Source organism: Microtus oregoni, unplaced genomic scaffold (genome assembly GCF_018167655.1).
Source record: "Microtus oregoni isolate MIOR12 unplaced genomic scaffold, Mior012 000012F_ref0000307, whole genome shotgun sequence".
In the NCBI taxonomy this organism is placed as follows: domain Eukaryota; kingdom Metazoa; phylum Chordata; class Mammalia; order Rodentia; family Cricetidae; genus Microtus; species Microtus oregoni.
The window spans coordinates 14,026,249-14,053,553 of record NW_024543071.1 but is presented as its reverse complement, the minus strand read 5'-3'; the positions used below and the strand labels follow the sequence as shown (position 1 = coordinate 14,053,553).

Sequence of the window (27,305 nt, the reverse complement as noted above, 5' to 3'; positions counted from 1 at the left end):
CAGTCAGAACACATGGTACTTGCTATGACTTACTTTAAGGCCATAGTTAGCGAAGCTGTGCAGCCGCAGGCCTTGGCTAAGTTGCTGGGCTGTGTTCCATACCTATTAAAGGATTAAAGCAAGCCAGCCATGGTAGAGCACACCTTTAACCCTGTTGCCCAGGAGGTAGAGGCAGGCACACCTCTGTGAAATTCAAGGCCAGTCTGTTCTACAAATGGAGTGAGTCCCAGGGCAGCCAGAGCTACACAGATAAACTTTATCTTAAAAATAAAATTTAAAAAAAAAGCCAAAAACCTTGGTGAAAAAAATCTTTATACCTATGAAACACTGTACATATAAGCATGTTCTTTAACTAAAAGTGATACAGATATAGTTATTAATTTTGAAAATGTAATTTCCCTTAAGAGAATGTCAATCCTAGAGCCATCCAGAGACCAACGGCTGTGACCGCTGACAGCTGTACTGCACAGGTGGATGTCAGCATTAGACTCACACTCCACTGAGCTCCAGAGCAGCCAGTACCCTAGTGACCAGGGACAAGAATGGAAGAAAACGACTGAAAATTAAAGCAAGAATCTGTAAACTACCCCAAGTGTTGAGCAACTCCCTGAACTGGCAGGGCAGTCATATGCCTTCATGTTCACAGGCCCTTGCTTTACTCAGAGCAGGAAGTGATTTCCTGGAGTAGTCTCAAGTGCACTGATTCTGACTGCCTTTGGCTAGAGAGCCCTCCCATCTGTGTGGGGAGCAGGATGCGCCTGCAGTCCATGCTGGCGAAGGCAGCTCTGGCTGGAAGCAGCAGCCGCTCTTCTCAGGGAACTCGTTCCTGTCTTCATGTCTTCAGCTGCATTCCCCAAAAGGATTGTTTTCATATAGCAAAAAGCATTTGTGCTACTGATTTTTTAAAATGTAGCAAGGATGAGGACTTTTGCCTCAAATTCAAACCCCTGCAGTCTAGTCTAGAACCACACTACAGCAGGGAAACCCACAAAGGCACCAACACAGCAGCAGCCTTGCCAGGGCCACAGAGGAAACCCAAAAGCTAACAGAAGGAAACTTGACCTGACAGGGACTGACCACATTTGATAATGAAACAACGCCGTTCTCCATGGACGTACAATACTGTGCAATACCCTGGGGAGGTGGGTTTGGAGCAACAGCACAGTTGTACCACGGCACTGTGGCTAGCTCTTCCCACAGGCTCTAGGCTCCGCTCTGAAACCCTTTCCTCCCCGAGTGTATGGAGATGACACACTGATGAAGACAGACAGGGAGACACTATCACAATGGGGGCCATCTGCATGCAGTTCCGCCTGACCTTTTACCTGTTCTTCCTACAGTTTCGAACAATCTGCAGAGAGTACAGATACACAAAACTGAAGTGAGTAGCTATGATTAGAATTATTTAAAGCCTTCAGAAACTTTCCAAATGTACTTTTGATGAGGTCCTCCCACCCTCCCTAATAGAATCCAACCAAGGCCACCCTTGCCCCTTGAGTCCTGCCAGACTTGTTGATGGGTGCTCAGGGTTTTTAGTTTGCCTTCTACTCTTCCTCTTCCTCCTCTTCATCATCATCTTCATCATGGCAGTGTGTAATCTCCTGGGGAGCCAGTGGAAAGAGGTTGGGTGGCTTAATCTCACTAATGGACCTTGTAAGCTGGTGCCGCTTGTAGTCGGTGTCTTTGAAATCTACAGACGTGCGGTTCCGGGTGGCGAGAGGAGATTCCATCTCATTGATGTCCACATGTGTGTGCTCCACTGTTGATTCATGAGGCATCTAGGAAAAAGCAAAGGTAAGTGCCACCTGAATCCTAACCATGTCTGCAGGAGTTAAATCGATAAGGGCGGGGATAGTGATAGAAGCACCCAAGCTGCCTAGGTTGTTTCCTACAGATGAAAACGAGTGAAACAGAAAAACCTTATTTCCGTTTTATACTCCCTAAACCAGTCCTGAAACAGAGCAGTATCGGGACAGACATAGAAATACATTTATTTCAGTTACTACTAACAAAGAAGTCTCTCAGTGTGGTCCTAATTCAGAGATCCGCTTGCTTCCACCTTCCAGGTTCTCAGACTAAAGGCATGTTGACCCAACAAAAACAAAAACACAGGATCCTGTGTGGTGGAAGCTGGCCTTGAACTCCCAATCAATCCTCCTAGCTCTGCCCCCCGAAAGCTGAAATTACAGGTGTGAGTCACCCTGCTCAGAGTGACTTCAGGAAGTCGTGTTACGTTCACAGAGTTTATTCTTTGTCTGGTCCCTCACTATCCACACAAGCCAGTCACAGCTTGCACACAAGCTCTCCCGTGTCACCCTCAAAGGTACATCTTAGCTGAGGAAACAGCTCTACTCACCAGGACATGAGCAGCTCTGAAGAGGTAGCTGAACGGGTAGTAGAGCAGGTTGATGAAGGAGGCCGCATAGAGGTCAGCATAGCGCATCACTTGACTGGCAAAGAGCGTCTGCCGGGAGCCACTACGGAAGAGGCTTCCCATCATCCCATAGCACATGTCCATGTCATGAGTTACTTTCTAAAAACAAAAAAAAATAGTTCTCAGTTTAGTCAACTATTGGCTACCAGCTACATACAAGTCTCTATGTAAAACCAAAACCATGTAAATGATTTAGACAACTGATTTTCTATATTTTACCCCAAATCCCATCTGGATAATCTGGATACCTTGATCCGTCTCTGGATGGAACTAATATCTGGGCGCTCATTGCTGCTGCTGTCAAGGTGTCTAGGGACAAAAGGAGAGCACAGTGAAAATCTCTAAAGGAACACACTGTGACCTGTGTCATTCTTGAAAAGGCAGGTGGGCTTTAGAACTTGAAAACTTACTTGTAGAGTTCAGCCAAGAAAATATCCAAGCTCTGAAGTTCTTCAAAAAGTGCTAGTTCATGTTTGGAAAGGAAAAGAAAATGTTTTACATAAACCAAGCATAAGCTCCTGGCTCTTAAGTGCTGCTTGCATCAGTGAGATTTCAGATATGACAAAAAACAGGGCAGAGTGGAGCGCATACATCACCTGCATCTCTCGGACGCTCACTGGCACCTATGTGGACTCTGCTGACGAAGGACACCGCAATTCCCTTTTAAACTGTCCTTGCTACCTAAAGGCCCTGACCACAACTCCCCCTTCCAGCCATGTGCTGATTTGGGGCTTCCACAGTACTAATTTTCTACTCCCTTGGGTGCAGGAGCCAAAATAACTACTGATGGTTTAACTTTTGAGGTTTGTGTGTGTGGGCTTGCATGTTCTCACCATTCTGGGGACTGAGCTCAGGTGAAGCTCAGCAGCGAGCACCTTAACCCGCCGAGACGTCGAGCTAGCCTCAGTTTTAGAAAAAAGCACTAAGAATGAGGAGACTTGCCCAGAGCTGCAGGACAACTAGACTTCTGGACTTCACAGGGGCCAGCTTAAACTATGTGGGCAGCAAGTCAGCATCAGCTGCTTCCTGAGCTCCCCAAGAGAAGCCCTGGCTTATCTACTGCACTGCACAGAACATCTTTACGGTCAGGAAGAGTCACTCAAATTAGGTTCTGGTCACCGAGAAGAAAAGCCATCATTTCTATTTTCTTTATATGTGTACTGCCTCAATTGAGACTCACCAGCTTGGAGACAAATATTGTCTCCCATTTTCATATGTGGTAAAATAAGGCTTCAGGTGCATGCAGATTTTGAGTAGAGGAGGAAGAGTTCCCATTAATGTGGGTCACACTGGCAGAGTTGGTAACCATTACCACAGCAGCATGACGTACGAGGACCAGATGGAGAACTTGCATATCAAACGCCTCTATATAGCTACCTGCAACCCAACTGAAGGGTATGGACCACATAAGGCACACTGTGTGGCTGTTTAAGAATGCAATTTGGCTTCTGTCTTCATGAATACTGGCGATTAGCATTCAGAACCACTGCCGCCCCAGAATCACAAACAGTGAGTGTTAGACAGAGACCGAGACTACTGGGTGTGGTGGGAGAAACATGGACTGCAGTTCACAAAGTCTTCCTGTAATATCAGTCAGGACAGCAACGCTCTACACGACCTCAAAGTATTGAAAATGTGAACAAGATATATATGCATATACACACACACATTCTAGAGCTGTGTGGAATGACGGACTATATTAATGACAAGGGCTGTCCACTTGGGATGTCTTGTATACAAAGTAACAGTTTATTATCTAAGGGAACTGAGTCAAAACTGTCATGTAAGATCAAACTAGCTGTGGCAAAGATTTGGAAGTGAGAGTGACGGTTCCTTACAGCTCTTGTCAGTCCAGACATGAAGCTCCTGTGCAAGCTCGGGAATCACCAAGAAAGTTCTCCACCCCTGTCGTTTCTTTGACTTCAAAATGTCTCCAAAAATGTGATCTCCAATGTACAAAATGTCTTTGCCCTTGGCTCCCAAGAGATCACAGATGGTATCAGATGAACCTGCGAGGAGCAAATGAGAACAATGTTTCTGTATTAAAGACGGCCTCCAGAGCTCCACGGCACAGTACAGAGCGAAGGTGCGCTATTCTTTGTACAGCTCTGGTCAAAGCTTTAACAAGAGCTCTAAGTCAGGCAAGATGGCACACACCCTTAATCCCAGAATTTAGGAGGCAGAGGCATGTGGATCTCTGAGTTTGAGGCCAGCCTGGTCTACAAAGCGAGTTCCAGGACAGCCAGGGCAACACAGAGAAACCCTGTCTCAAAAAACCAACAACAAAGTCTAGAAAGAACACCACCAAATACCACAGGAGGCCTGGAGGCAGCTCAGTGGTACAATGGTTGTCTAGCACCAAAGGCCTACATCAATCCTCAGAACCACCAAAGGTACTATCACCATTTCAACTACTTCTGACTCTTGACATTAACTGCATCCACATGGGCTTCTTCGAAGAAAGTCCTTTGAGAAGAAATATGCCCAAATGGTTCCAGAACATTGAGACAAGCTGTCAAAGGAGGACGGGATCTTTCCCGTGACAATGAACCCAACCCCTCGGCTTCTGTCAGCAGACGACCGCTGCCTCTCAGTAGATGGACCCAGGTCCTGGAGGACCGTGTGGCTATGCTGAAAGACCATGGACCTGCACGAGTACTCTAGTGAAGCACTGTGCAGACGCACGCGCCTTGGCTCACCTCCCGAGTACACGATGCCGTGCTGCAGCGGGCCTGTGTAGGTACCGATCTTCAGCTTCCCAGTTTTCTGAGTAAAGAGAATAAGACTGAGAAGTGCTCTGCCATTTTACCATGGCCTCTACCCACATTGCTGCTTGACCCAGGCATGCATTCATTTCAACTACAATTTTGCTGGGCTGCTTCAGTTAAGATCAAATTATGCCCAGAAAGTTACGGAGAGGGAAGTGGACAAAGAAGAAACATAAAGGACCGTGCATTAGAACATATCACCTTCTCAACTTACAGTATCCACCTGACGCAGTACTGTGCCTTCCCCAAAAAAGAGTGGTTTCCGTGCATCCACTAAAATCAGATCGAAGTAAGACTGCCATGGTCGATGGGAGCTCCCAGGCTGTGGAATAGAATCAGCAAAAGCCAAAACATCACTGCACTTAAACTAACGTAACACTTAATCTCACTCAAACACAAGGAATTTTAAAATAATTCTTTCTGGGAACTGACAGATATAAACAACAGTGTAAATTTCTCTCTGAAGCGGAGTACTTACAGTACTCTCAAACATGAGATAAGAGAAGAGCCAGGCGGGTAGAAGCTACAACTCAAGGGGCAGATGGACAGGGGTCCATCAGCACCAGAACTGGGCACTGGGGAGAATCCCACTTGTTATCAAGAGTGATGTCCAGGTTCACACTGGCTTTATGTCACCACAAAGAGACATTATGTGACAAACACTCGTGTTCTGAGATGGTGCTAACCTTTTCAGCCAGCATGAACAGCATTATACACTGTAATTCTGGCATCTACTGAAGCTTATTCATAGAAGTCTAGGATTAAAATTCTCAAGTAGGCAACTGAGATGCAATGTTTGTTTGTTAAACCCGAGCATGGTCATACTACAGAAAGACTTCTAAATACCAAGGTTAACTGCTTTCTCGGTGTAAAGCTCATTGGTAACTAATCTAGAAGCTGTCAAGAGCATTCACATTGAAATTCTGTTTCTTTTAAACTGGTATTACCCCCAATCTACAATTTCACACAACACAAACAACAATTCTGCTTAAAGACTTACTCTGATCCTGTTCACCACAGACCACAGCATGCTCATTTTATTTCTATTTAGTAAATATTTAGATTACCAGAGATTTCAATTCTGCTAGTCCTGGATTACTTCTCTGAATGCAATTAAACAATACGCATCTAAAACTAGAACTTTTATAGGTGGATCCTGGCCATTTCCTTCCCTTTAATATTCTAAAATGATTAAATGTATTCATTATTAGTTAACAAATTGCATATCAAATTACTATAATACCTTGGGTCCATGTGGGAAATCAAACAGGTAAGTCATGATTTTCTGGGGGAGGAAAGAAAGGTCCATATATGTATGACATTTGCACAAGACAGACACAAACTTTTTCTCAACCTAAGTCCCACCACATTCCTGTTTTCTCTACAGCTTATGAAATCATGGCAGGGGAAGTTAACAAATTAATGCTTCACCAGGCAAAAAGGCAGATGGCTTCTCAGGAAAGATACAGACTTCCGAGTGCTTACGTACACAATGACTCATATGCCCTATGCAGTTCTCCTAGAAAACGTGTGGAGTAAGGAGCTGAGGGAGGGTTCAGCTGAGATACTCTACTGCCATTTCATCAGCAAAGAACTGCGTGGAGGAAGAAAGCTTCCTAGAACTGCTAACCTACAATTGCATCAGCAAAAGCAGGCATTTAAATTTGGTCTGTGTGTTTTCCTCTGTATCCTTTAGTCATGACTTTTTTAAATTTAAAAATTCAACAATTCAAAACACTGTTATATCACCTCTCCTGCCAGGACTTCCAATATCAAGGGGTATTATAGAAAGGGTAGGATTTCTCAAATCTAGATAAATAATGTTCTAAAAAGGCAGAGAATCCATTCTAACTCCCCAAATTAAAACCTCTAAATAGCGCTATAATAGTTAAAAAAAAATGTTTAGGAAAAATTACAGGAATTCTATCATGTCCTTATCCTGTGTACTTAGAAGCCCCTCAAGTCTTCACAGTTCCTTAGGTCAATGCCTGTCCCTGTGTAGGCAAATTAAGACATTAAGTACTCACATCTGTGTATTTATAGTCGCTGTTAGTGGCAAGAAACACTTTGCCTACTTCCTTCATCCGGCTCAGAAGCAGTGGCAATTTCCCCTGAAACAGTGACAAGGTACTTCAGTGCTGAGTGGTCAGTTTAGTCAGACCAGGGTTCCACCCAAACAGGAATAGTCTTTTAAGGATTAGTTAGTTGGTTTAGTTGGTTGGTTTCAGAATTCATTTAAAGGCCACATTATTAGGCATTCAAAGTATTAATATATATATAACTCATAATAAGTATATGGTCCCTAACAACAGATCTTTACCATCCTCTTCAGGAAAGAGTTTGAATTACCATGTGATTCCTCAAGTATGGGTTTAAGTACACTAAAGATCAGAAGTAGATGCTGAGATATGATCCCACCGTACACATTGTGGCTTTATAAAGCACTCTGGAGAACAAAGTGACAGATGCAGGCGCTACCTAGAAACATCCACATGTAACTGAAGAGAGATGAGCAAAGTTTAACGCCTGATGTGCCTAGCAGCAAGAACGCCCCCGTCCCCCTCTTCACAAACCGGTTCAACTACTCAGTGTTCCTTCTTCAAGCAATAAGGGAAAGGGAGGTCAACACGGGGGACAAGGCAGTAATACAAATCCTTAGAAATTATCACTGCTTTCTGCTTTTACTCTAGAGAAAAGTAAGTTATTTTATCTTGGGACTCTATGTGTTAATGTGTTTTTCTTAGTTTATTTTTAATTATGTATCTGTGTGGGCATGAGCACTTGAGTGCAGGTGCCAGGAGAGGCCAGGGGCATCAGAGGTCTGCCAGGAGCTGGAGTTACAGGCAGTTGAGAGCCTCCTGATATGGGTGCTAAGACTTGAACTGGGGTCTTCTAAAAGAACAGAAAATGCTCTTAACCACTCAGCTAACTCCCAACACATGGGGAAAAATTAAAAAAAAAAAAAACCCACCAAAAAACAAAACTCAGTGCTAAGACCCTGCACACACTAGGCATGTGCTCTGTCACTGAGCTACACAATTAGCCTGTTAAACACTTTTAGCCTCACACACACACAAACACGCATGCGCACGCACATGCACACTTCCTATGCATTCCTCATACATTCCTTTAATAGTAACATTAACACTGTAGCATAATTATAAAAAATTTAAGGATAACATTAGTAAAAGGCTACAAAGCAAAGCTATTTCTAAAGTGTCTACTAATCTTTACTGCATCTTAGATCTCTGCTCATCACTCTTTGTTGGCAGGGTAAAGACACTAAGTGACAAGTCGCATCCACGCACATTTTCAGTTGATCAGCTGTAGTGCTTAAGCCTGGAGTGTAAATCTCAGCTAACTATGTGCTGTGTGGCCTTCAACATGACATTTAAGTATTTCTTTATTCTGAAGGGTCTGCATCTAGAAAAAGTAACAACAGAGTCTGGCTTATAGCTACATGAGGACTAGACAGTAGAATGCAGCAACCACGGCATGGCGACATGCACACAGTAACCCTCCAGCTGCTGTCAATCAACCACGGCATGGCGACATGCACACAGTAACCCTCCAGCTGCTGTCAATCAACCACGGCATGGCGACATGCACACGGTAATCCTCCAGCTGCTGTCAATCAACCACGGCATGGTGACATGCACACAGTAACCCTCCAGCTGCTGTCAATCAACCACGGCATGGCACATGGTAACCCTCCAGCTGCTGTCAATCAACCACGGCATGGTGACATGCACACAGTAACCCTCCAGCTGCTGTCAATCAACCATGGCATGGCACATGGTAACCCTCCAGCTGCTGCCACTAAAGACAAACCAAGCAATGAGTCTTCTTGCTTCTCAGCAAACAGGGAAAACTAGTAAAACTAGGCGCTGGCAGGACTCGCTGTGAGACACACAGGCTCATCACTCACTCCTCCACCATGCAGATGTGTCCCCAGTACTCACATCTTTGACTACATACTTCTCAAGATTTTCAACTGTCTTTTCCTTAAGGGAGCCCTAGAAGAAAGAAAAAGAACTAAGAAAAGAGGTTTTAATTACTTTAAAAAAAAAAAAAGAAAGAAAAGTTCTTGCTCTATAGCCCAGGCTATCCTTGAACTAATGATCCTCCTGCCTCAGCCTCCTAAGAGCTGAGATTACAGATCTAGGATGATATCATGCCCACCTCACAAACTGAAGTTTAAGCCTCACTTTGTAACTCAGTCTGCCCTTGAACTTGTACAGTATCTGGGATTGTGGGTACGCTACCATACCTCACCTATAAATCTGTTTTTAACTTCTACTAGAAAAACTTGTGCTTACTATCAAATAAATCTGTGCTTATCAAAATGAAAAATGTACATAAAGTACTAAAAAGACTTCAAATATAAAATCATTCATATTTTAAGTTAGAAATTAAAAGATATTTCATATTGTATTAAACTGTTTAGTGCAAATATAAATCAAATACTAACTAGTTAATGTTACTAGTCAAGTTATTTGGACAAAATTTAAATGGGCTGTCATCCATAAGTATAATTTCATATACTAAGATCCTTCTAAATAAGTTTCAGAAATGCAAACCATAAAATCTAAAAGCTGAGCCTCACGACTGAGGAAGACTGTATGGTCAGACAAGAATGGATATAGGTGGCAAATCTCTCTTAAGCCCTATCTAAGATTTTAAAAATCATTTCTTTTTCTGTTAATGTGCGTGAGCATTTATTTTGCTTGCATGCATGTCTGCACCACATGAGTGCTGGGTGCCCAGAGAGGCCAGAAGAGGGGTCAGATGCCCTGGCACTGGGGTTACAAACGGTTGTGAGATGGCATGTGTGTGCTGGGAACTGAACTGGGATCCTCCTCAAGGGCAGGCAGTGCTCCTAACTTCTGGAACATCTCTCCAGCCCCTCACTTTCTTTTTAAAAAGGAGGAACATTCTGCTCTATTTCCACTTGCAAAGTTAGTATCAGACCATACATGTGTGCCAGAGAGAAGACTGGTAAGGAAGCAGCTTGTAAATACCTTGTAATGGACCCAGTCGACTGCATCCCTTACATCCTGGAACATGCTCCGGTAGGACATAAAGAGGTCCCCATCTTTAAATCCTGTATCACAACTACAGAAAAATGAAAAGAACATGACAGGGAATCCAAAAGAGGATCAATACAGTGCATGTCCAAACTACCAAGGGACCCAACCAAAGGTTCCACATCACATGGTACAGGCTGTGGGTAACTAGGAGCTGCTCCCTAATCAAAATTCATTTGAGCATTAGAAATGGCCAGAATATTGTACAGGTGGAGTATCATAATTCTGAGCAAGTACAAGGTGAAGGAATAATATACTGGATGGAAATTAAAAGGCCAAGGTCCCAAAACACCAAGTGTGTCGCTTAGAAACAGGTTTTCACTGAACAAACATTTAGAACACAGGTTCTTCCACCCCGACCTTTTTGGCATTGTCCCTAGGTAGAAAGGTGCTGTCCATTTCTATCTCTGACTCAGTTTCTACCAAGTTGAGTGTCCTCAGTGGGTAAGGCCTCAGACATGAGGTTAGCAGACTCAAGCACAGAAGGCTGTTACACATCAAGCAATGGCCACACAGCTCCCCAGAGGGAAATCTAACCTGTCTAAGACTTAAGCAAAGCTTTGCTTTAGGAAAAATAAACAACATTTATTCCTTGATGCAATCTTGCTGGGCCTGGGAACGAAACTAAATGACCATCCCTGAATGGCTCCTGGGTAGCTGCTGTGAAATGAGTTGGGGGGTTTTAGTGTAATTCTGCTTGGACAGATAATCATCACACAAACCTCCCACTCAGTTGTCACAATTAGCACCTCTGCTGGCCGTCTTCATTCCCAGGAGAAGCCAATCAGAAGTGGTCCCTTCCAACATGGCTGCAGCACACTGGCAAGGAGAGGGGCCGTGTGGGAGGTGAGAGCCTGCATGGAGCTGCTGGTGCTGTCCATCTCTCAGGCTGGCAATGTAGCATCTCTCACTAGCACTAAATTCACTTTAGAAAAGCAGAAAAGACCTACAATGGCCAGTTCTCTAAAACCCTGTTCATTAATTTAAAAATCAACTAGATAAAGAAAATTGTAGTATAAACATACCTGGTATATCTTGGACAATTAGTAAAAAAATCTACTAGGCAGGCCAACAGGTAGGTCTCTGAAAAATGAAGAACAAAATTAATAAACTCTAAGTAAAACAGTCAAGCTGATTTCCTTAGACCCCTTGAGTAACAACAAGTGGTCCTGGAGGAGAACAGCACGCACAGAAAGCAGAGGGTGGTCTACCTGGAAGGTTGAAGAGTGTGTTCAGAATGTAAAACCGCTCAGTGTCATCTCTCTGGATAAATTTATTTGGATACTGCTCTCTAGTTTCTGGTCTGCAAGAAAATATTAAGAGTTAATTGACATACAAAAAGTTAACATGTTAACTCTAGTAAATAGTCATTATTGAAAATTTGAAAACATTTTGATGGTTATAAGCAGGACAGTGTTCAGATATTGAATCTGGGCAGCTCTAAAGATGAGCAGCTCAGGTGAGCCCTTAAAGAGCTCTCTTCACAGACAACACTTAATTCTCACTGTGCTAGGGAAGGGACAGTGAGAACATACAACCAACTACTGCAATACAGCTGTGAGGAACTGTGAGACTAAAGGGTTAAGGAGAACAGTTCTGAAACAGGCAGCTTACCCTGTGCTCCCAGTACTGACAGCCTGGGAACACGGGAGCTCCAGGCCATCCAGTGCAACACAGTGAAACTGTCTCACAATAGATAATAAAATAAATAAGCCGATTTGGTAAAGGAAATGAAAGTGGAAAAGTAGGCCAAGACAACCCAGAAAGGACTTGTGTGCGTGGTGTCCTGAGTGGAGTTTAGAACAAAGACCATGTCTCCTTTACCACCTGAGCTGCACTTCTCTTCCTCTCCTGAAAGATCAACTTTCTTTTTTTTTTATCTTTAAAATTTTTTATTAGCCTTTTGATGGAAGCAAAAACCCACATCAGATCAAGCAAGGAGTGCTGTTGACTTCACAGATGGCCCAGGAGGAAGATGATAGATACAGTCAGCAGGCCTGCTTTAGAGTTTTCTAATTCACTAGGTCCAGGGTCAGACAAATCTTAACTATTTTGTAGCTCCATGAATACTACACTATAGCTCCACCAAAATGAGTCTAGCCAGGCATGGTGGCCTATTGACCTATTTAACTTGCAAGGCCCAGTTCACATCAGTAAAGTGCTTGTCTTGTCTTTCTTGGAGAAAGACAGGTAGAAAGGACCTCTCCGGCGAGTGGTCTGAGACTACAGTGAGTTCCAGGACACTCTACCTCACTAAATAGGATGGGGTGACTGAGAAAGACACCTGCATCAACCACTGGCCTGCACATACACACATCCCCACAAAGAAGCTTGGGCGGGGGGGGAGGGGGTCTGAAATAAAAACTTTAGAAAGGGAAAAGAATTAATAAAAAGAATCCAATAGCAAAAAGTCTAAAATAAAAATGCAATTCTCATGGTAAAAAATTCACAAATACAATGAAAACCAAATTTAAAGCTTATACTTAAGTATAATTAAATTCCTATTTAAGTTACTTAATTCCGAAGGGTAAGAACTCAGTGAGGACCATAAAATTATGCTAGTTTCTTGTTTTAGTCACCTTGTTTACCATCCTTATGAAAAGAAATTTCTTTTTTTTTTTTTAAATATTTATTTATTTATTATGTATTCAATATTCTGTCTGTGTGTATGCTGCAGGCCAGAAGAGGGCACCAAACCCCATTACAGATGGTTGTGAGCCACCATGTGGTTGCTGGGAATTGAACTCAGGACCTTTGGAAGAGCAGGCAATGCTCTTAACCTCTGAGCCATCTCTCCAGCCCATGAAAAGAAATTTCTAACAAAGACTCAATAGAAAGCCACCTCTCTGGGCTTCAGGCACAGGCCCTCACTCCATCCAGTTCAGTGAACGACAGTCTTTACAGAAACACAGGTGCAGCTACTTCTGCCAATCGCAACTCGAACTGACTGACAAATGGAGGTCAGCCATTACATTTCCAATCAGGGAAAACAATGTCCAATACAGGCCCAGTCTATTTGGAGCTGGAAAGAAAGCAGCCACAATCTCAACACTGGTAACTTCGTGACCCACAGCCCCAGGCTAACAAGGAAAGGCAGTGCCAGCTGGACAAAGAGCTCCCATGTCCACTGCACTTGAAACCATTTCCTCAAGTTTCTTCTCGCCTAGACTTCCTCCTCCTGATGCTAAGCTTGAACGAATCTGCACTTACTCACAAATGCCTTATTTCAGAAACACTATCAAAACTGTTTCCAAAGGAACTACTTTGAAACTTTACTGAGGGAACATGGCAGGCGGATGGATCTTGTTACTTGTCTGGGATAATGTCTCATGCAGCCCAAGATGCCTGAGCTCCTAACCCTCCTGCTGGGGTTACAGATGTGGACCCTATCTTAGGCCTGAGCATCTTGAATTGAAGTTTGGTTGTAAAACAAATTTACTGAACCACTTCTCTTTGCTTTTTTTCCTCTACCTTCTTTTCAACTAAGAACCACAGTAATGAAATCCCCTTTCAGACATAACTAGAACCCTGGATGACAGTATCTGTACATGAATGAGCTTAGGTTGGTCATCCTACATGTAATCATTTTCCTTCTAAATCCTGCTTCCTCACACAAAATCACCCTTTCGAGCAACAGAAGGAACACACAGCCTTCCTGGCCAGCTCAGAGAGGTCAGGGTGAACACTGACTTCATTCTTATAACGTATACAGAGACATCTCTGAGCCTGTGTTGTGGAATAAAGCTTGCTGAACAGCACTCAGCTTCAAGTCTAGAGGATGTTCTGAGACAATTTCAGTTAACTTATGCTTCTTATAAGAAAAAGTGTTTGCCAAAAACATTGTCTTTTTAATTATCCCCATATGACTGTGACAACTTTACCATGAAGGAGAAAAAGACAAGATCTATCTTCTGAGTAAATTGGGAACATAGGGGTCACAGGGAGGGGAGAGGAGGAGAGGGGAGCAGAGAAAAATGTATAGCTCAATAAAAACAATTAAAAATAAATAATTCAGGATAATTACATGAAAACATAATCCATTTTCATTTCAAGCTGAAGCTATAACTCTAACACAGTGTCAAATTGTATTATATATATATAGTTTTTTTTCAGATTTGTGTGTGTGTTCCGCCTACATGTACATATGTATATGCATCATGTGTATGCTGGGTGCCTGTTAGGGCCAAGAAAAGGGCATCAGATTGTTGTAATATGAGCGGCATGGCTGCGTCCCCAGCACCCCGGCAGCCTGGCTAGCTCATACCCTGAAATAATTACACGGACACTGTATTCTTTTAAACACTGCTTGGCCCATTAGCTCTAGCCCTTACTGGCTAATTCTGATATCCCGATCAACCCATTTCTAATAAACTGTAGCACCGGTCTTACCGGGAAAGATTTAGCATGTCTGACCTGGCGGCTTGCTTCATCGCGTGCGTCTGCCCGGGAGAGGGGAGGATGGCCTCTGCTCTCTGGGGCACACGCAATGAAGCTCCAACCCAGGATGGACATAGGCTAGAATCTTCCCGGTAAGCGCACCTAGCGGTGCTACACAGATGATTAGAAATGGGCTAAATTAATATGTGAGAATTAGCCTAGAAGAGGCTAGATAGAAATGGGCCAAGCAGTGTTTAAATGAATACAGTTTGTGTGTTGTTATTTCGGGGCATAAGCTAGGCAGGCGGCCGGGGTGCTGGGGACGCAGCCCCACCACTCCTATTACAACATCAGATCCCCTGGAACTGGAGCTGCAGATGGTTGTGGGCCACTGCACAGGTGCTGAACACTGAACCTAGGTCCTTTGAAGATACGAGTGCTCTTAGTCACTGAACCATCTATGCAGTCCCCAAACTGTGTGTTTTGTTTTCTTTCAATTTTTTCAAGACAGGGTCTATTATGTAGTCCTGCTGTCCTGAAACTCACTCTGTAGACCAGGCTGGCCTAGAACTCAGAGAGATCCATTTGCCTCTGCCTCCTGAGTGCTGGGATTAAAGGCATGCAACACTACTACCGGCAACTGTGTTGTTTTTTTTTTTTAAATAAAAAACTAGGAATGTTTCACAAAAACAATAATAAGAGTAATAATAATAAGTAGATACTAGGTTATGTTTACTTCTTACTATGGAAGAAACTCCCAAGTTAGTAAAGATAATGAAAATACTGTAAAAATATTATTTTTAGTTATTTGGTTTAAAATCATTATCCTTCCTTTTCTCACTTGACTGTCTTCTTCCTTCTATGGGTCAAACCCAGACCTCCTTACATTCTGAGTAAATGTTCTGCGATTGAATTCTCATCTACTGCCCCATCTTCTTTTTTATTTATTTACTTATTCTTTTGAGAGAGGGTTTCTCTGCCTAGCTCTAGCTGTCCTGGAATTCACTTTGTCTGCCTGCCTCTGTCTCAGAGTGCTGACATTTAAAGCATACACCACCACACCCAGCTTTTCCTCCCATTTTTTCCTGATTCTTGAGATGGATCTTGTTAGATTACCCAGAACACTGGCATAGAACTCCTGAATTCAAGAATCCTCCTATCTTGGGTTTCAGGGTAGTTAGTACCATGGACCAAGTGTTCTTTGTGAGCAGAACTACCTTGTATTTGGGTCCCTTGTATTTTTAACCCTGTGTTTTAAGATGTTTTCTTTATACAAATGTCTGAAGATATTCATTCAAAGGATAAAATGTACTCAGTCATTTAAATTGTTATATAGTTCAAAAACTTTTAAATGGCTTTTATATGCATGTATCTTTTCTGTATTAAAAAGGAAAAATAAAAATTTTAGAACTAGGGCTGGAGAGATGGCTCAGTGGTTAAGAATACCGGCTGCTCTTCCACAAGACCCAGGTTCAGTTCCCAGCCCCCACATGGCAGCTCACAACTATTACTCCAATCCCAGGGTAACTGACACCCTCATGCAGGCAAAACACCAATATACAAAAATTAAAAAAAAAATCTTAGAATACTGCTACATAAAGAGAGGATTCTAAATGACAGAAGGAAGTGGGAAGTGTACTTCACCTGCAGAGCTAATGTGTCGTCATTTAACTACTAAGATACCACGGTAAGGCTAAGGAGACAGCACAGCTGGTAAAGTACATGCAATAGAAGCATAAGGATCGAATCTGCGAATCCACCTGTTAAAGCCAAGGGCACAAGAAGAACACGCCTGCATCTCAGCTCTGGGGAGGTGGGAACTGCTAAATTCTCAGTGTGGTGATACCTGTTTGTGGTCTAACAAATAAAGCTTGTCTGGAGATCAGACTGCGGAGCTATAGACACCAGGCAGTGGTGGCACACACCTTTAATCCCCTAGCACCAGGGAGGAGGAAACAGGAAGTGATATGGCTGAGCTGGGTGGAGAGAGGAACTGATAAGGCAGGCCTGGCCCCCTTTTCAGGCTGAGGAGTTGACAAGTAAGAAGTGGCTGTGGCTTGCTCCTTTGTCTCTCTGATCTTTCAGCATTTACCCCTATATCTGACCCTGGGATCAGCACTTGGGAGGCAGAGGCAGACGGATCTCTATGAATTCGAGGCCAGCCTGGTCTACAAGAGCTAGTTCCAGGACAGGCTCCAAAGCTACAGAGAAACCCTGTCTCAAAAGAACTTACCGTACAGGCCGACTGACTGCATTCACTCCTCGGAAGGTACCCACAATGGAAGGAAAGAACTAACTTTTAAAAGTTGTCTTCTGACCGCCTCTTATACATAATGTGGCATGTGTGCACATCCACACATACGTGCACACATTAATAATAAATAAAATTAAAGTAAGATGGACAATTCCTGATGAATAACACCTAAGGTTGTCCTGGGGCACACGCATGTATGTATGCGCATATGAGCTGGCACTCTCTCTCTCTCTCCCCCCCTCCCTTCCTCCCTCCATCAAAAGAGGCTAAAAGTTCTTTGTACTTACCCTCTTATGAAGTTAAATCCATGTGCACAAACCAAGAGGTTTCCATAGGCATCAACTTTCAAAAGATTTCCGTAGAGTGTGTCAAAGACAAGTCCTCTACATGAAAATGAAGACATTGAGAGCACAAGGTAATGCAGGCAGCAATCTATGCACAGTCACCGCCCAAGCATTCAGTTTCGTTCCCCAAACAAAAGAACCTTATACGCAAAGTGAATGAATGCATTTTAAAAAAATAAATCACAGAACTGGAGATACAGCTCAGTTGTACATCCATTCCAGCACTTGTGGAGGCAGAGGGATGATGGGAAGGAGATGTATCTCAGAGCAACTAATAATACTTATTCCATGTATGAAACAGTCACAACTGTTTTATGTTAGGAGCACGGGCTGAATCAAACAAGCATAAGCCACTTCCTTCTAAGACAGGGACTGTCTCTCTACCACAGTCCTTGCATTTCTCTGGACATTGAGCTGCTTGTATTTTCCCGCATCCAATGTTATACATGAGGCAACTGTGACAGTATCTCAAATAAATGTCTTTTAATTTCTAATCAAATGCAGAAAAGCAGAGTGCCAAAAGGTTCTTCCTACCAAGTTAAATGTATTAGTAAAACACATAGCTGCCCTCCAGCAATCAACAGGGCAGACAGGACACCTGTAGTCATCTCCAGCCGTAACAACCCCCTTTCTTACCCATCAGTGGGGCTTCAAGAGTACAAGGAGCTGAACACTACGTGCCTGGGAGTCTGAAGCAGGAGGAGCGAGTTTGAGGCCAGCCTGGGATAGACACACTGTTGAGAGAGAAGAGGGAGGAGGAAGGAAGGGCAGAGAAAGAAGAGAGAGCACAGAAGAGACAGTGGTGTGATGACTGAGAAGGTGCAGGAAAAGTTCTGTAATTTTAAAATCAATACTAACAATCATTTGTTTTTGTAGGGACAGGGATAAGTTTGGAATTTGTAATTTTGGGACAGGGGAAATAATCTTAATCCAAAACCTATCTTGAAAATGTACCTGGTGGGGAATGTAGAGTCATACGCAAAGCTGAGCAGCTCCTGAGGATAGCCGATGGAAACCAGTCTCTCCACAGTCAGCTCAAAGCCTAGGGACTCGTACTCTGGAGACTTGTACACTGCACAAAGAAGGGGCTCATTAGTCAGCAGGAAGAGCAGCACATGGAAGAGAGGCCAAATGAATGAGTCCCTGCTCTCCCAAGTCCTCTTTTCTTCTTCTCCCTCAAACTTTTTCTGTATTTTACCCAGTAATTAAGGAAATCCAACCTTCGGCAGAAACGGCTGTATGCATTTGTAGAAGGTGTCTCTGTAACTGGTGTAGCAATATTCAGAACGAGTTTCCCCTTATCTTTATTCTTCTACTTTAGCTTTTTCTGGTAGTTGCTCTGTGGCCTTCTAATCAGTGTATCTGCTCTGCCTGCCAAATGCTATCAGCCCAAACAACCGTTAGGCTTAACATCGCTATCGCCAAACCATACTGACAAGTATCACTGCAAACAAACCATACTGACAAGTATCACTGCAAACAAACCGTAAGAAACATCTCTAAGACAATTAGGAAAACCTATTTTGTGAACCAGGAATTAGACATTAAATTCTGACTCATCAGACAGGGTCACTATGGTCACAGCAGGTACTCAATGCAAGTGTGCATGTGTGTGTGCGTGTGTGTGTGTTAAAAATTACTTATTTCTTCTAATCTGATTCAGAAACATACTATTTATTACAAGCCAAATAACAAGGGTTTCGGACAATGGAGTTTCCCTTTACTATGTCTAAAATTTTACACAATGAAAAACCTTGACTGTTATCAAAGCTCAAAAACAAAATGCTTTAATTATGCTTCTTTCAAATGAAATATTTAGGTTAGCAACCTTTCTCATATCTAGGAGCAGGAAAGCCACATTATAAATACCAGTAAAATAAAAGACCTCTTAATAGGGAGCATGGTGTGGGGGGAGAAGGGAGGGCGGAAGGGGAGGAGGAAGGAGAACATGTGGGCACAGAACGGTCAAGATGGAGGAAGAACAGAGAGGGAGAGCAGGGAAAGAGATATCTTGATAGAGGGAGCCATTATGGAGCTAGTGAGAAACCTGGCACTAGGGAAATTCCCAGGAACCCACAAGGATGACCCAGTTGAGACCCTAAGCAATAATGGAGAGGGTGCCCGAACTGGCCTTGCCCTGTAATCAGACTGATGATAATTGTCATCATAGAACCTACATCCAGCAACTGATGGAAGTTGATGCAGAGATCCACAGTGAAGCTGAGATCCCAAAATCCAGTCAAAGAGAGGGAGGAGCAATAATTTGAGCAAAGGGGTCAAGACCACGATGGGGAAACCCACAGAAACATTGACCTGAGCTAATGGGAGCTCACTGACTCTGAACTGACAGTGGGGGGAGGGGAGAACCTGTATAGGACCTAACTAGATCCCCTGAATGTGGGTGACAGCTGTGTGGCTGGGGCAGTCTGTGGGGCCACTGGCAGTGGGACCAGGATTTATCCCTACTGCTTGAACTGGCTTTTTGGAGCCCATTCACTTTGGAGGGATGCCTTGCTCAGCCTTGGTCCTGCCTCAAAGTGAGGCAGACTTAACATTGACTCCTCATGGGGGTCCTCACCCTCTCTGAAGAGTAGATGAGGAGTGGGGGAGAAGGTGGAAGGAACAGGAAGAGGGGAGGGAACTGAGATTGGTATGTAAAATAAGCTGGGCTTTCAAACTCCTTCAGTACACAATGGCCAGGCTACTAAGATGCTGCAAGTTTCCCAGGAGACTGCAGAGGTGCCGCACCAGAGCCTCGGAGGGAGTAATGACTGAGCATGGCTGACATTAACTCTGAATGTCTTCAAAAGCAGCTAGACTTCTCTCCTCCCATAAGGTGTCCTTTACCCTCCCCATGCTATGCCCCCTCAAAGCCTTCAATGTTTAATTCCAGATCTGCAGGATGTACCCCGTGGCAAGGGAAATAGTGCAGATTTACGTGCACCAATAGAGTAAGAGCTGGTGACCAGTGAGGCCGGCACTGCTGACACCGACCAGTTTACACCCAGAAAACAGCAAAAACTTGATCTTCACCTATCTTTCCCAGCCATGATGGCTCCCTAATTCGATGTAAAGCCCAAAAAATTTGATAAAACTTCTAAAAACCCAAATTACTTCTCTATCCTAATCAAAATCCTACTTACTTCAAAAAAAAAAATAGTCAAGGAAACAAAATTTCAATACTTTTTTCCTAGGATCTGGCACATGTGAAATATTTTTCAATCATTAATATTTCAAGAAGGATGTGGTGAGGCTGGAGAGATGGCTCAGTGGACACTGAGAGCACTGGCTGCTCTTCCAGAGGTCCTGAGTTCAATTCCCAGCACCCACATGGTGGCTCACAGCATCTTTAATGAGATCTGCTGCACTCTTCTTGCATGGAGGGGCATACACGCAGGCAGAACACTACACATAATAAATAAATCTTTTTTAAAGAATAATTTGCTGAATATGCCATCAAATTGAAGATTTAAAACTAAGCCTTATTTCCCCACTCTCCCAATCTCCTCCCTAATTGACAATTCTCTATGGTTAGTGAGTAATGATGAACTGATTTGTCACTGAAAATTATGTCCACGAGATAATTTGAACTAAAGGTCAAATTAATTTAACATTTTTATTTTATTAAAAATTTTAATTAAAATATAATTAATTTTCCCCTTACCTGTCCTCCCTCCAAACCCTCCTTTGTTTTCTCCCCACTTCCTCTAAAACTGATGGTCTTTTTTATTGTTGTTGGTACACACACACACACATATACATACACACACACACACAAATACATAAATATATAAATGCAACCTACTAAGTCCATCCAGTGTGGCTTGTGTAAATATAATTTCAAGGCTGAATGCTTTCTTTGTACCCTAGGAGAGGGTAGTTCTCTATCAGGAGTCATTAGTCTTCTGTAGTTTGGCTAAGGGTGGGACCTTGAGATTTCTCACTTCTGCATCAGCATGTCATCATTCAGGTCTTGTTTAGGCAGCTATATTGTTGAGAAATCTATCATGTGTATAGCTTCCAGTCATACCTAGGAGACCCAATCTCACGAGTGAAAAAATAGAGAAAAATAATTCTAAACCCTAAAATAACAAAACCCCAAAATATCACATTTACACTGTGTTCAGAGGCCAGAATGTCTCAAATATTTAACTATGGTGACTTTCTATAAATTCCACCTTAGAAACAGCAATTTTCCTTCCTCTAAAGGAGTTCAGAGCACTTCCTAGAAATATAAAGCAACCTCCTCATTTGATGACCTGAGCTACAGTTCAGGTGTGCCCGAGTCTGAGTCAGAACTCTGTCTTGGGAGTCTGTACCTGTCGCTATGAATTTCTACATTATGCAGGTCATCAAAATGTAACAGATAGACTGCCCTACTCTCGGGCAGGAACTCATCACAGAGTCCAGGTCCTCTCTATCTATCTCACCATCAGCGAGATGGACAAGCCCCTGACATCATTGCGGCAGTGCGCACTCCCAGGTCACAGCACAGCAACAGCTGAAGAAACATGACTGGGATGCACGGAGTAAGGCTTCAGACGTTTCTTCTAAGAGCCCCTTGGGGAATAACCACATCCCCTAAAGATAAAGAAGCACTCAAGGCAGAGGCAGGCACACCTCAGTGTTCAAGGCTAACCTGCACTACACAGTAAACTCTAGGTCACCCAAGGCTGCTTAATGAGACCATCTCAAAAAAAAAAAAAAAAAAGGTAAAAATTCAAAACCAACACCACCAACCCCTCATCGACAGGCCCTGTAAACTGGCTACAGACACCTGCAGAGACCATCTATCCCTCAGACTGCAGTTCTATGCCTTCCCACAGCTGCAAAAGCTCTAACTTCAGCGTTTCTCACAAAACTGTGGGAAGTGAATGATCCAAAGCTTCGGGCCTCACTCTGACAACTCCCTTCCGTGGCTCCAACACCTGGCCACGGTTTTGGGGTGTAGATGATCAAAAAATTAACTGCTTACTTACTCTTTGAGATTCTGTGGCCTAGCCCAATTTACCCAAAATCCCAAGACAAAGAAAGAAGTTGTTTTAAGGGCCAGAGTACAAAAGAAATAGGCAAAAAAAAAAAAAACCCAAAAAACAAAACAAAACAAACAAACAAAAAAACCCCACCACCCTGCTTCAGCCACTAGGCCAGCACACAGTGTTCTCAGGTTATGTAACAAGACCATAAAGAGAACAGCCAAAGCTTTGAAAGTTGAAGCTACTGAGTGCATTTAAAGCTATTCTTTACTCAATAATCTGCAAGGAAAAACAGCTCCTCAGAAATATCTGCATGCTGTGGGAATGGAGCTGGGGCTCTGCCGAGTAGAGCTGTTCACCCAACCAGAGCGGAGACATGCACAGACAAGGCTCCTTTGACGAGGAAGTCTCTGCCAGGACTCTGGGAGCTTATGCATCTTTCACCACTGTCACCCAGACACTGTAGCAGCTGAGAGATTTTAGAAAAAGAAGGGCAGACCTCTAAGAGTAGTTCTAGCCCATTCGAGTGCTGCTGCCAAAACGAGAACTCACATGAGGCAGATGCAGGTAGTGTGTGCCACTCCAGTCTTGAAGGAGCTACACTGGCTCTCCTGTTAAAAACAAAACAAAGCAACAAAACAAAACAAAACAAAACAAAAACAAAAGCTGGTTTTAAAACTGTTGTGATGAGCTGGAACGGAGAGACAACATTTGGAAACTGGTATTTATAAGAGTTACCACTGCCCTCCAATCTAGAAGCCTCCAATCATCACTAAAATGAACTTTAATTGGATACAACAAAGTACAAGCATTAAAAATAAGCACAAATATTGTGTATTGTTTCTTTTCCTGGCACTGTGAGCTAAGGCTAATAATAAAATTTTAAGCCAAAAGAGTTGTTTTCTTTTTTTGTTTTTTTCTGGGCAGGGTTTCTCTGTGTAGCCCTGGATGTTCTGGAACTTGCTCTGTAGACCTGGCTGGACCTGAGCTCAAAGTTCCGCCTGCCTCTCTCCCCCAAGTGCTGGGATTAAAGGCCTGGGCCACAGCCACCTGGCCTTGTTTATTTTCTTTAGCAGCTTTAAGGTTACCATTATAGAATCTGCCTGATAAATGGTGCTTAAATTGGACTATACTGAATAAGACTGATTAAATAAAGAAAAAAAAAACCAAAGCAACCCCATCTTGCTGAATTTCCCCACACCGATCTTCAACAGCTGTCATTTGATATGCACAGTGTCAACCGCATACTGCTTTAAAAAAGCTAACAATGTCTAGATCTGGAATAAAAATTTAAATTTTTTCATTTTTTTTTGTCAGTGTATTTTTTTCTCAGTAAGCAGAATTATAATACTGCATTTCATGGTTAAAACAAATGTCCCAAAATAACTGAGCTGAGTGTCATGTACACATCCTTGTGACTCACTTTATAGTCCTGAGACTCCTCTCAGTTCCGGGTTGTGGGTTTTTGCTTGTTTTTCTTATGTAACAGGGAATGACTGAATGTAGTATCTAAAAGTACTAAAGACATTGCAACTAGGAGAAACCATGACTACAGACAATATGAAAAGCGCAGCCTGACTACCCATAAGAGTCATTTGCCTTTAAGCTGTGTATGAAATCAACATTAACATTCTTCTGTTTAGTTATTAGGATATATGGCATTAGTCCTCTGTAATTATAACTAGAAAACACACTGATGAGCATTTTTGAAAGAGAAAACACTAGTAAAATCTTCCTAGTGCCACACACAGTCATGAGCGCCCCTTTTCTACTCTACAGAACTACCCAGGCAGCAACAGACACAGGCAACAGTTTTTCTCTAACCCCAGGAAATAAAAATAATCTAAAAGGTTGGAAATTTCTTTAAACTACTTCAATTTTAATTTGCATAAAAAATAAAGAAGCTAGATACCATGGAACACATTTAGTTATATTTTTTAAATACTCCAAGTTACTAAATATGTAAGTAAAGTAAATAAGTAGGCTGTAAAATGCTGCCAATATTTCCGTTCTTGAAAATCAAAATTAAATGGTAATTAAGAGATTTATTTGTTTTAAAGTACCACGCCAGGGAACGGGAGAAATGGCCCAGCGGTTAAGAGCACTTCTTGCTTGTCCAGAGAACCCTAAGTTGAGGTCCTAGGACCCGCACTGCCTGTAACTGTAACTCGGGGCCTACAACACTTCTTCCCATTTCCTCAGTTACCCACAGAAGAAGCATACATTCACACAGGCATATGCATACAATTTTTTTAAAAGTATTAAGCCAGATATGATGTCACATGCATGTACTTCTAGTACTTGAGAAGCAGAAGTAGGATTGTCTCAAGTTCAAAGCCAGTCAAGTCTACACAGTGAGCAAGAATCCATACATAATAAAACTCAAACAAACACGAGGACATACAAGCAAGCAAACAAAAACAAACAAGAATGTTAAAAGAATGCTTATTTTAAAATAAAAGGAAAAAGAATAACTTAACTAAAGATTTTTTTTCCCCCTGAGAATATCTATATACTTCTCAGGACCTTGTATCTTCATTACTGTTTTTTTTTTTTCAGTACTGTTTTTAATTTGTATTTTTTTAAATCAAGTCACTTTTTTTCCCCAAAACAAAAAGCCTTTAGCCTGAAGGTACTCACAACTCACGCTACACTACAAGGTACTCAATCAGGTATTTCTAACTCTCTTTAGAAAGTACAGACAGGGCAGAAAAGAAGCCAACTAACTCAGCCCAGGAAAGTGTCCCTTTCCACTGAGTGTGCTTTAGCAGGGCTGACGAAGGGAACTGATGCTGACAGAGCTGACCTGATGACAGCCCTGATATCCAGACTCACCTGGGTCCCGGTCACACAGAAGGAGGGCGAGCATGTGAAATGGTGAAGATGTTCTATATATTACACATTAAATATTCAGCCAAGATCAGACAGGACACACGCCTTGAAACCCAGAATGCAGAGGCAGGCAGATCTCTGTGAGTTTCAAGGCTAGCCTGGTCTACAAAAGAAGTTCCAGGCCAACAAGAACTACAGTGTGAGACCCAAAATAAGTAGATAGATAGACAGTCAGACAGACAGATGATAGATAGACAGAAATCCAACTGAGATTTAATTCTTTCATGTAAGAATTACGAGCACATCTATCTCACTAGCAATACAAATTTGCCTGTCTTTAATAAATGTATACAAATAAGTGTTTTAAAATAACTTTTATTATTAAAAATATCATTATTATTTATTTTATTATTCATTGTCAGTAAATGGTCTGTATCCTTATTTGATAGACCTATGTGTACCATGGTCATGTATAAAATGCTCAGGTACACAGGAGAACTGAACAGAAAGTGTTAAGTACTGGCTCCATAAACTTATCCTAGTTCTTGGAATGTTTTTATTATATCCTTCAAAGAGTCTTTAATAAAACTCATGTATGTAAGCTAGAAATACAGATGGAAGTAAGTCCACTCTTCAGAAACCACAAAGCATCCTGGAAGGTTTAAATAAAGAATCTTGGTCAGCCACTGCAACGCCATACCAAGTATGTTCATCTGAATCTGATATCTCCGTAAGACTGACACAAAACACTCCAAGTAACAGAGGGAGCCTGTGATCTGAACATTGGGCAAAGGCAGAAGCAGAAGTTCAAGGTCCATCCTCGGACATATAAGGAGTTTGAGGCTGGCCTGGGGAGACCTTATCACTGTCCCACAACGGCAGAAAAGCTTAAATTACTAAGTTTTATGTATCAGCACCCAAAGGGGGGAAGAGCACCGTGACTTGAGCATCTCCTCTCGACTGTGTCCTCCTCACTTTACAGGCCTCTGCTGCCAGGGAGTCTGGTGAGGATCTACAACTGCTGACAGAAACATGATGGGTGCCCTGGACTCCAGTCCAAGTAAACAAGCCACGAGAATAAAAATGTTCATTTAAATGTCAAGAAAGTTGAGTTTATTCCAGTAACAATAATATAAAATCAGAATGCACCTGCTATGTGTTTATTAGAGGGTGAAGATCAACAGTCCCGAGATGCTTCTGCTAGCAGCAGGATTATCAGGGGCTAGTTCTTCTTAATTTCTTCCCTGATACTCTTCAATAGTTCTATTCTGATGCTTCTCTCCATGCTAAGAGAAGTACTTTAAAGTACTTAGGTTTGAGATAAGTGGATTTCAACCAAGATAGCTTAATGATATGGCATATAAATAGATGAGGGCAACAGCTCAAATTGTGTAGTTTCTAGGTGGGATGGTCTGAATAAAAATGGCCCCCATAGGCTCATATATTTGAATGCTTAGTCTCCAGGGAGCCACTATTTGAGAGGATTAGAAGGACTAGGAGTGTGGCCTTGTTGGAGAAAGTGTGTCACTGGAAGTGGACTTGGGCACGTGCTCGCTCACTCATCGTCCTCCCCACCCCCACCCCCGCACATAGATCAAGATGTAGCTGGATGTAGCTCTTAGCTACTGTTCCAGTACTTGCTTGTAGGCTGCCATGCTACCCGCCATGATGATCATGGACCAAACCTCTGAAACTGTAAGCAAGTCCTCAATTAAATGCTTTCTTTCATATGTCTTGCCTTAGTCATGGTGTCTCTTCACAGAATTAAAACAGTGACTAAGACACTAGCCTCTCCCTGAGATTTCTTTTTAAAGGAAAATATACACAATTTTATCTTAGTACTTAAAATATCTGAAAGAAGCTATATGGTGAGACTATTCCTTTAAGATTATTTCTAAAAAAATGTTGAGCTAAACAGTCAACATTCCAGCATGTAGAAGATGGGCTCACTAGCCTCCAATCTGAGAAGCTATTGACCGTTAATGGCTTCTGGCTTAGGTAGAGTCAGTTTTCTTTAATAGTGTGGCACTTGATAGGTTTACCACACTCCAGGCACACACTCATGAGTGCACAGGCAGCACAAACTGGATTCACTGGGTTGTTTTTTTTTTTAAGAAGTGGTGAGGAGAATGTTGGAGATAAAGCTAGAAGAGATAGGAGAAGTTGTGGGGTGGGTATGATCAAAATACAGTATATTAAATTCTCAAAGAATTAATAAATGTCTGTGTGATCT

General features: G+C 42.5%; 1 protein-coding gene across 2 annotated transcripts in view; it reads right to left on the bottom strand.

Annotated features, from left to right (window-relative positions):
- Positions 1–295: 295 nt before the first annotated feature.
- The window catches only part of Nt5c2 (5'-nucleotidase, cytosolic II), a 135,779-nt gene continuing 108,769 nt past the window's right edge, over positions 296–27,305 (bottom strand). For both annotated transcript variants that reach the window (XM_041660911.1, XM_041660912.1), the window contains exons 4-18: positions 18,219–18,336; positions 17,208–17,303; positions 11,501–11,592; positions 11,315–11,372; positions 10,224–10,317; positions 9,165–9,218; positions 7,230–7,313; positions 6,446–6,487; positions 5,417–5,524; positions 5,134–5,200; positions 4,273–4,443; positions 2,845–2,896; positions 2,683–2,743; positions 2,357–2,533; positions 296–1,778 (exon numbers count right to left, since the gene is read on the bottom strand). In XM_041660911.1, coding sequence (XP_041516845.1) covers positions 1,545–1,778; positions 2,357–2,533; positions 2,683–2,743; positions 2,845–2,896; positions 4,273–4,443; positions 5,134–5,200; positions 5,417–5,524; positions 6,446–6,487; positions 7,230–7,313; positions 9,165–9,218; positions 10,224–10,317; positions 11,315–11,372; positions 11,501–11,592; positions 17,208–17,303; positions 18,219–18,336 — 1,508 coding nt within the window. In that variant the 3' untranslated portion in view covers positions 296–1,544. The remainder of the gene's footprint in view (positions 1,779–2,356; positions 2,534–2,682; positions 2,744–2,844; positions 2,897–4,272; positions 4,444–5,133; positions 5,201–5,416; positions 5,525–6,445; positions 6,488–7,229; positions 7,314–9,164; positions 9,219–10,223; positions 10,318–11,314; positions 11,373–11,500; positions 11,593–17,207; positions 17,304–18,218; positions 18,337–27,305) is intronic.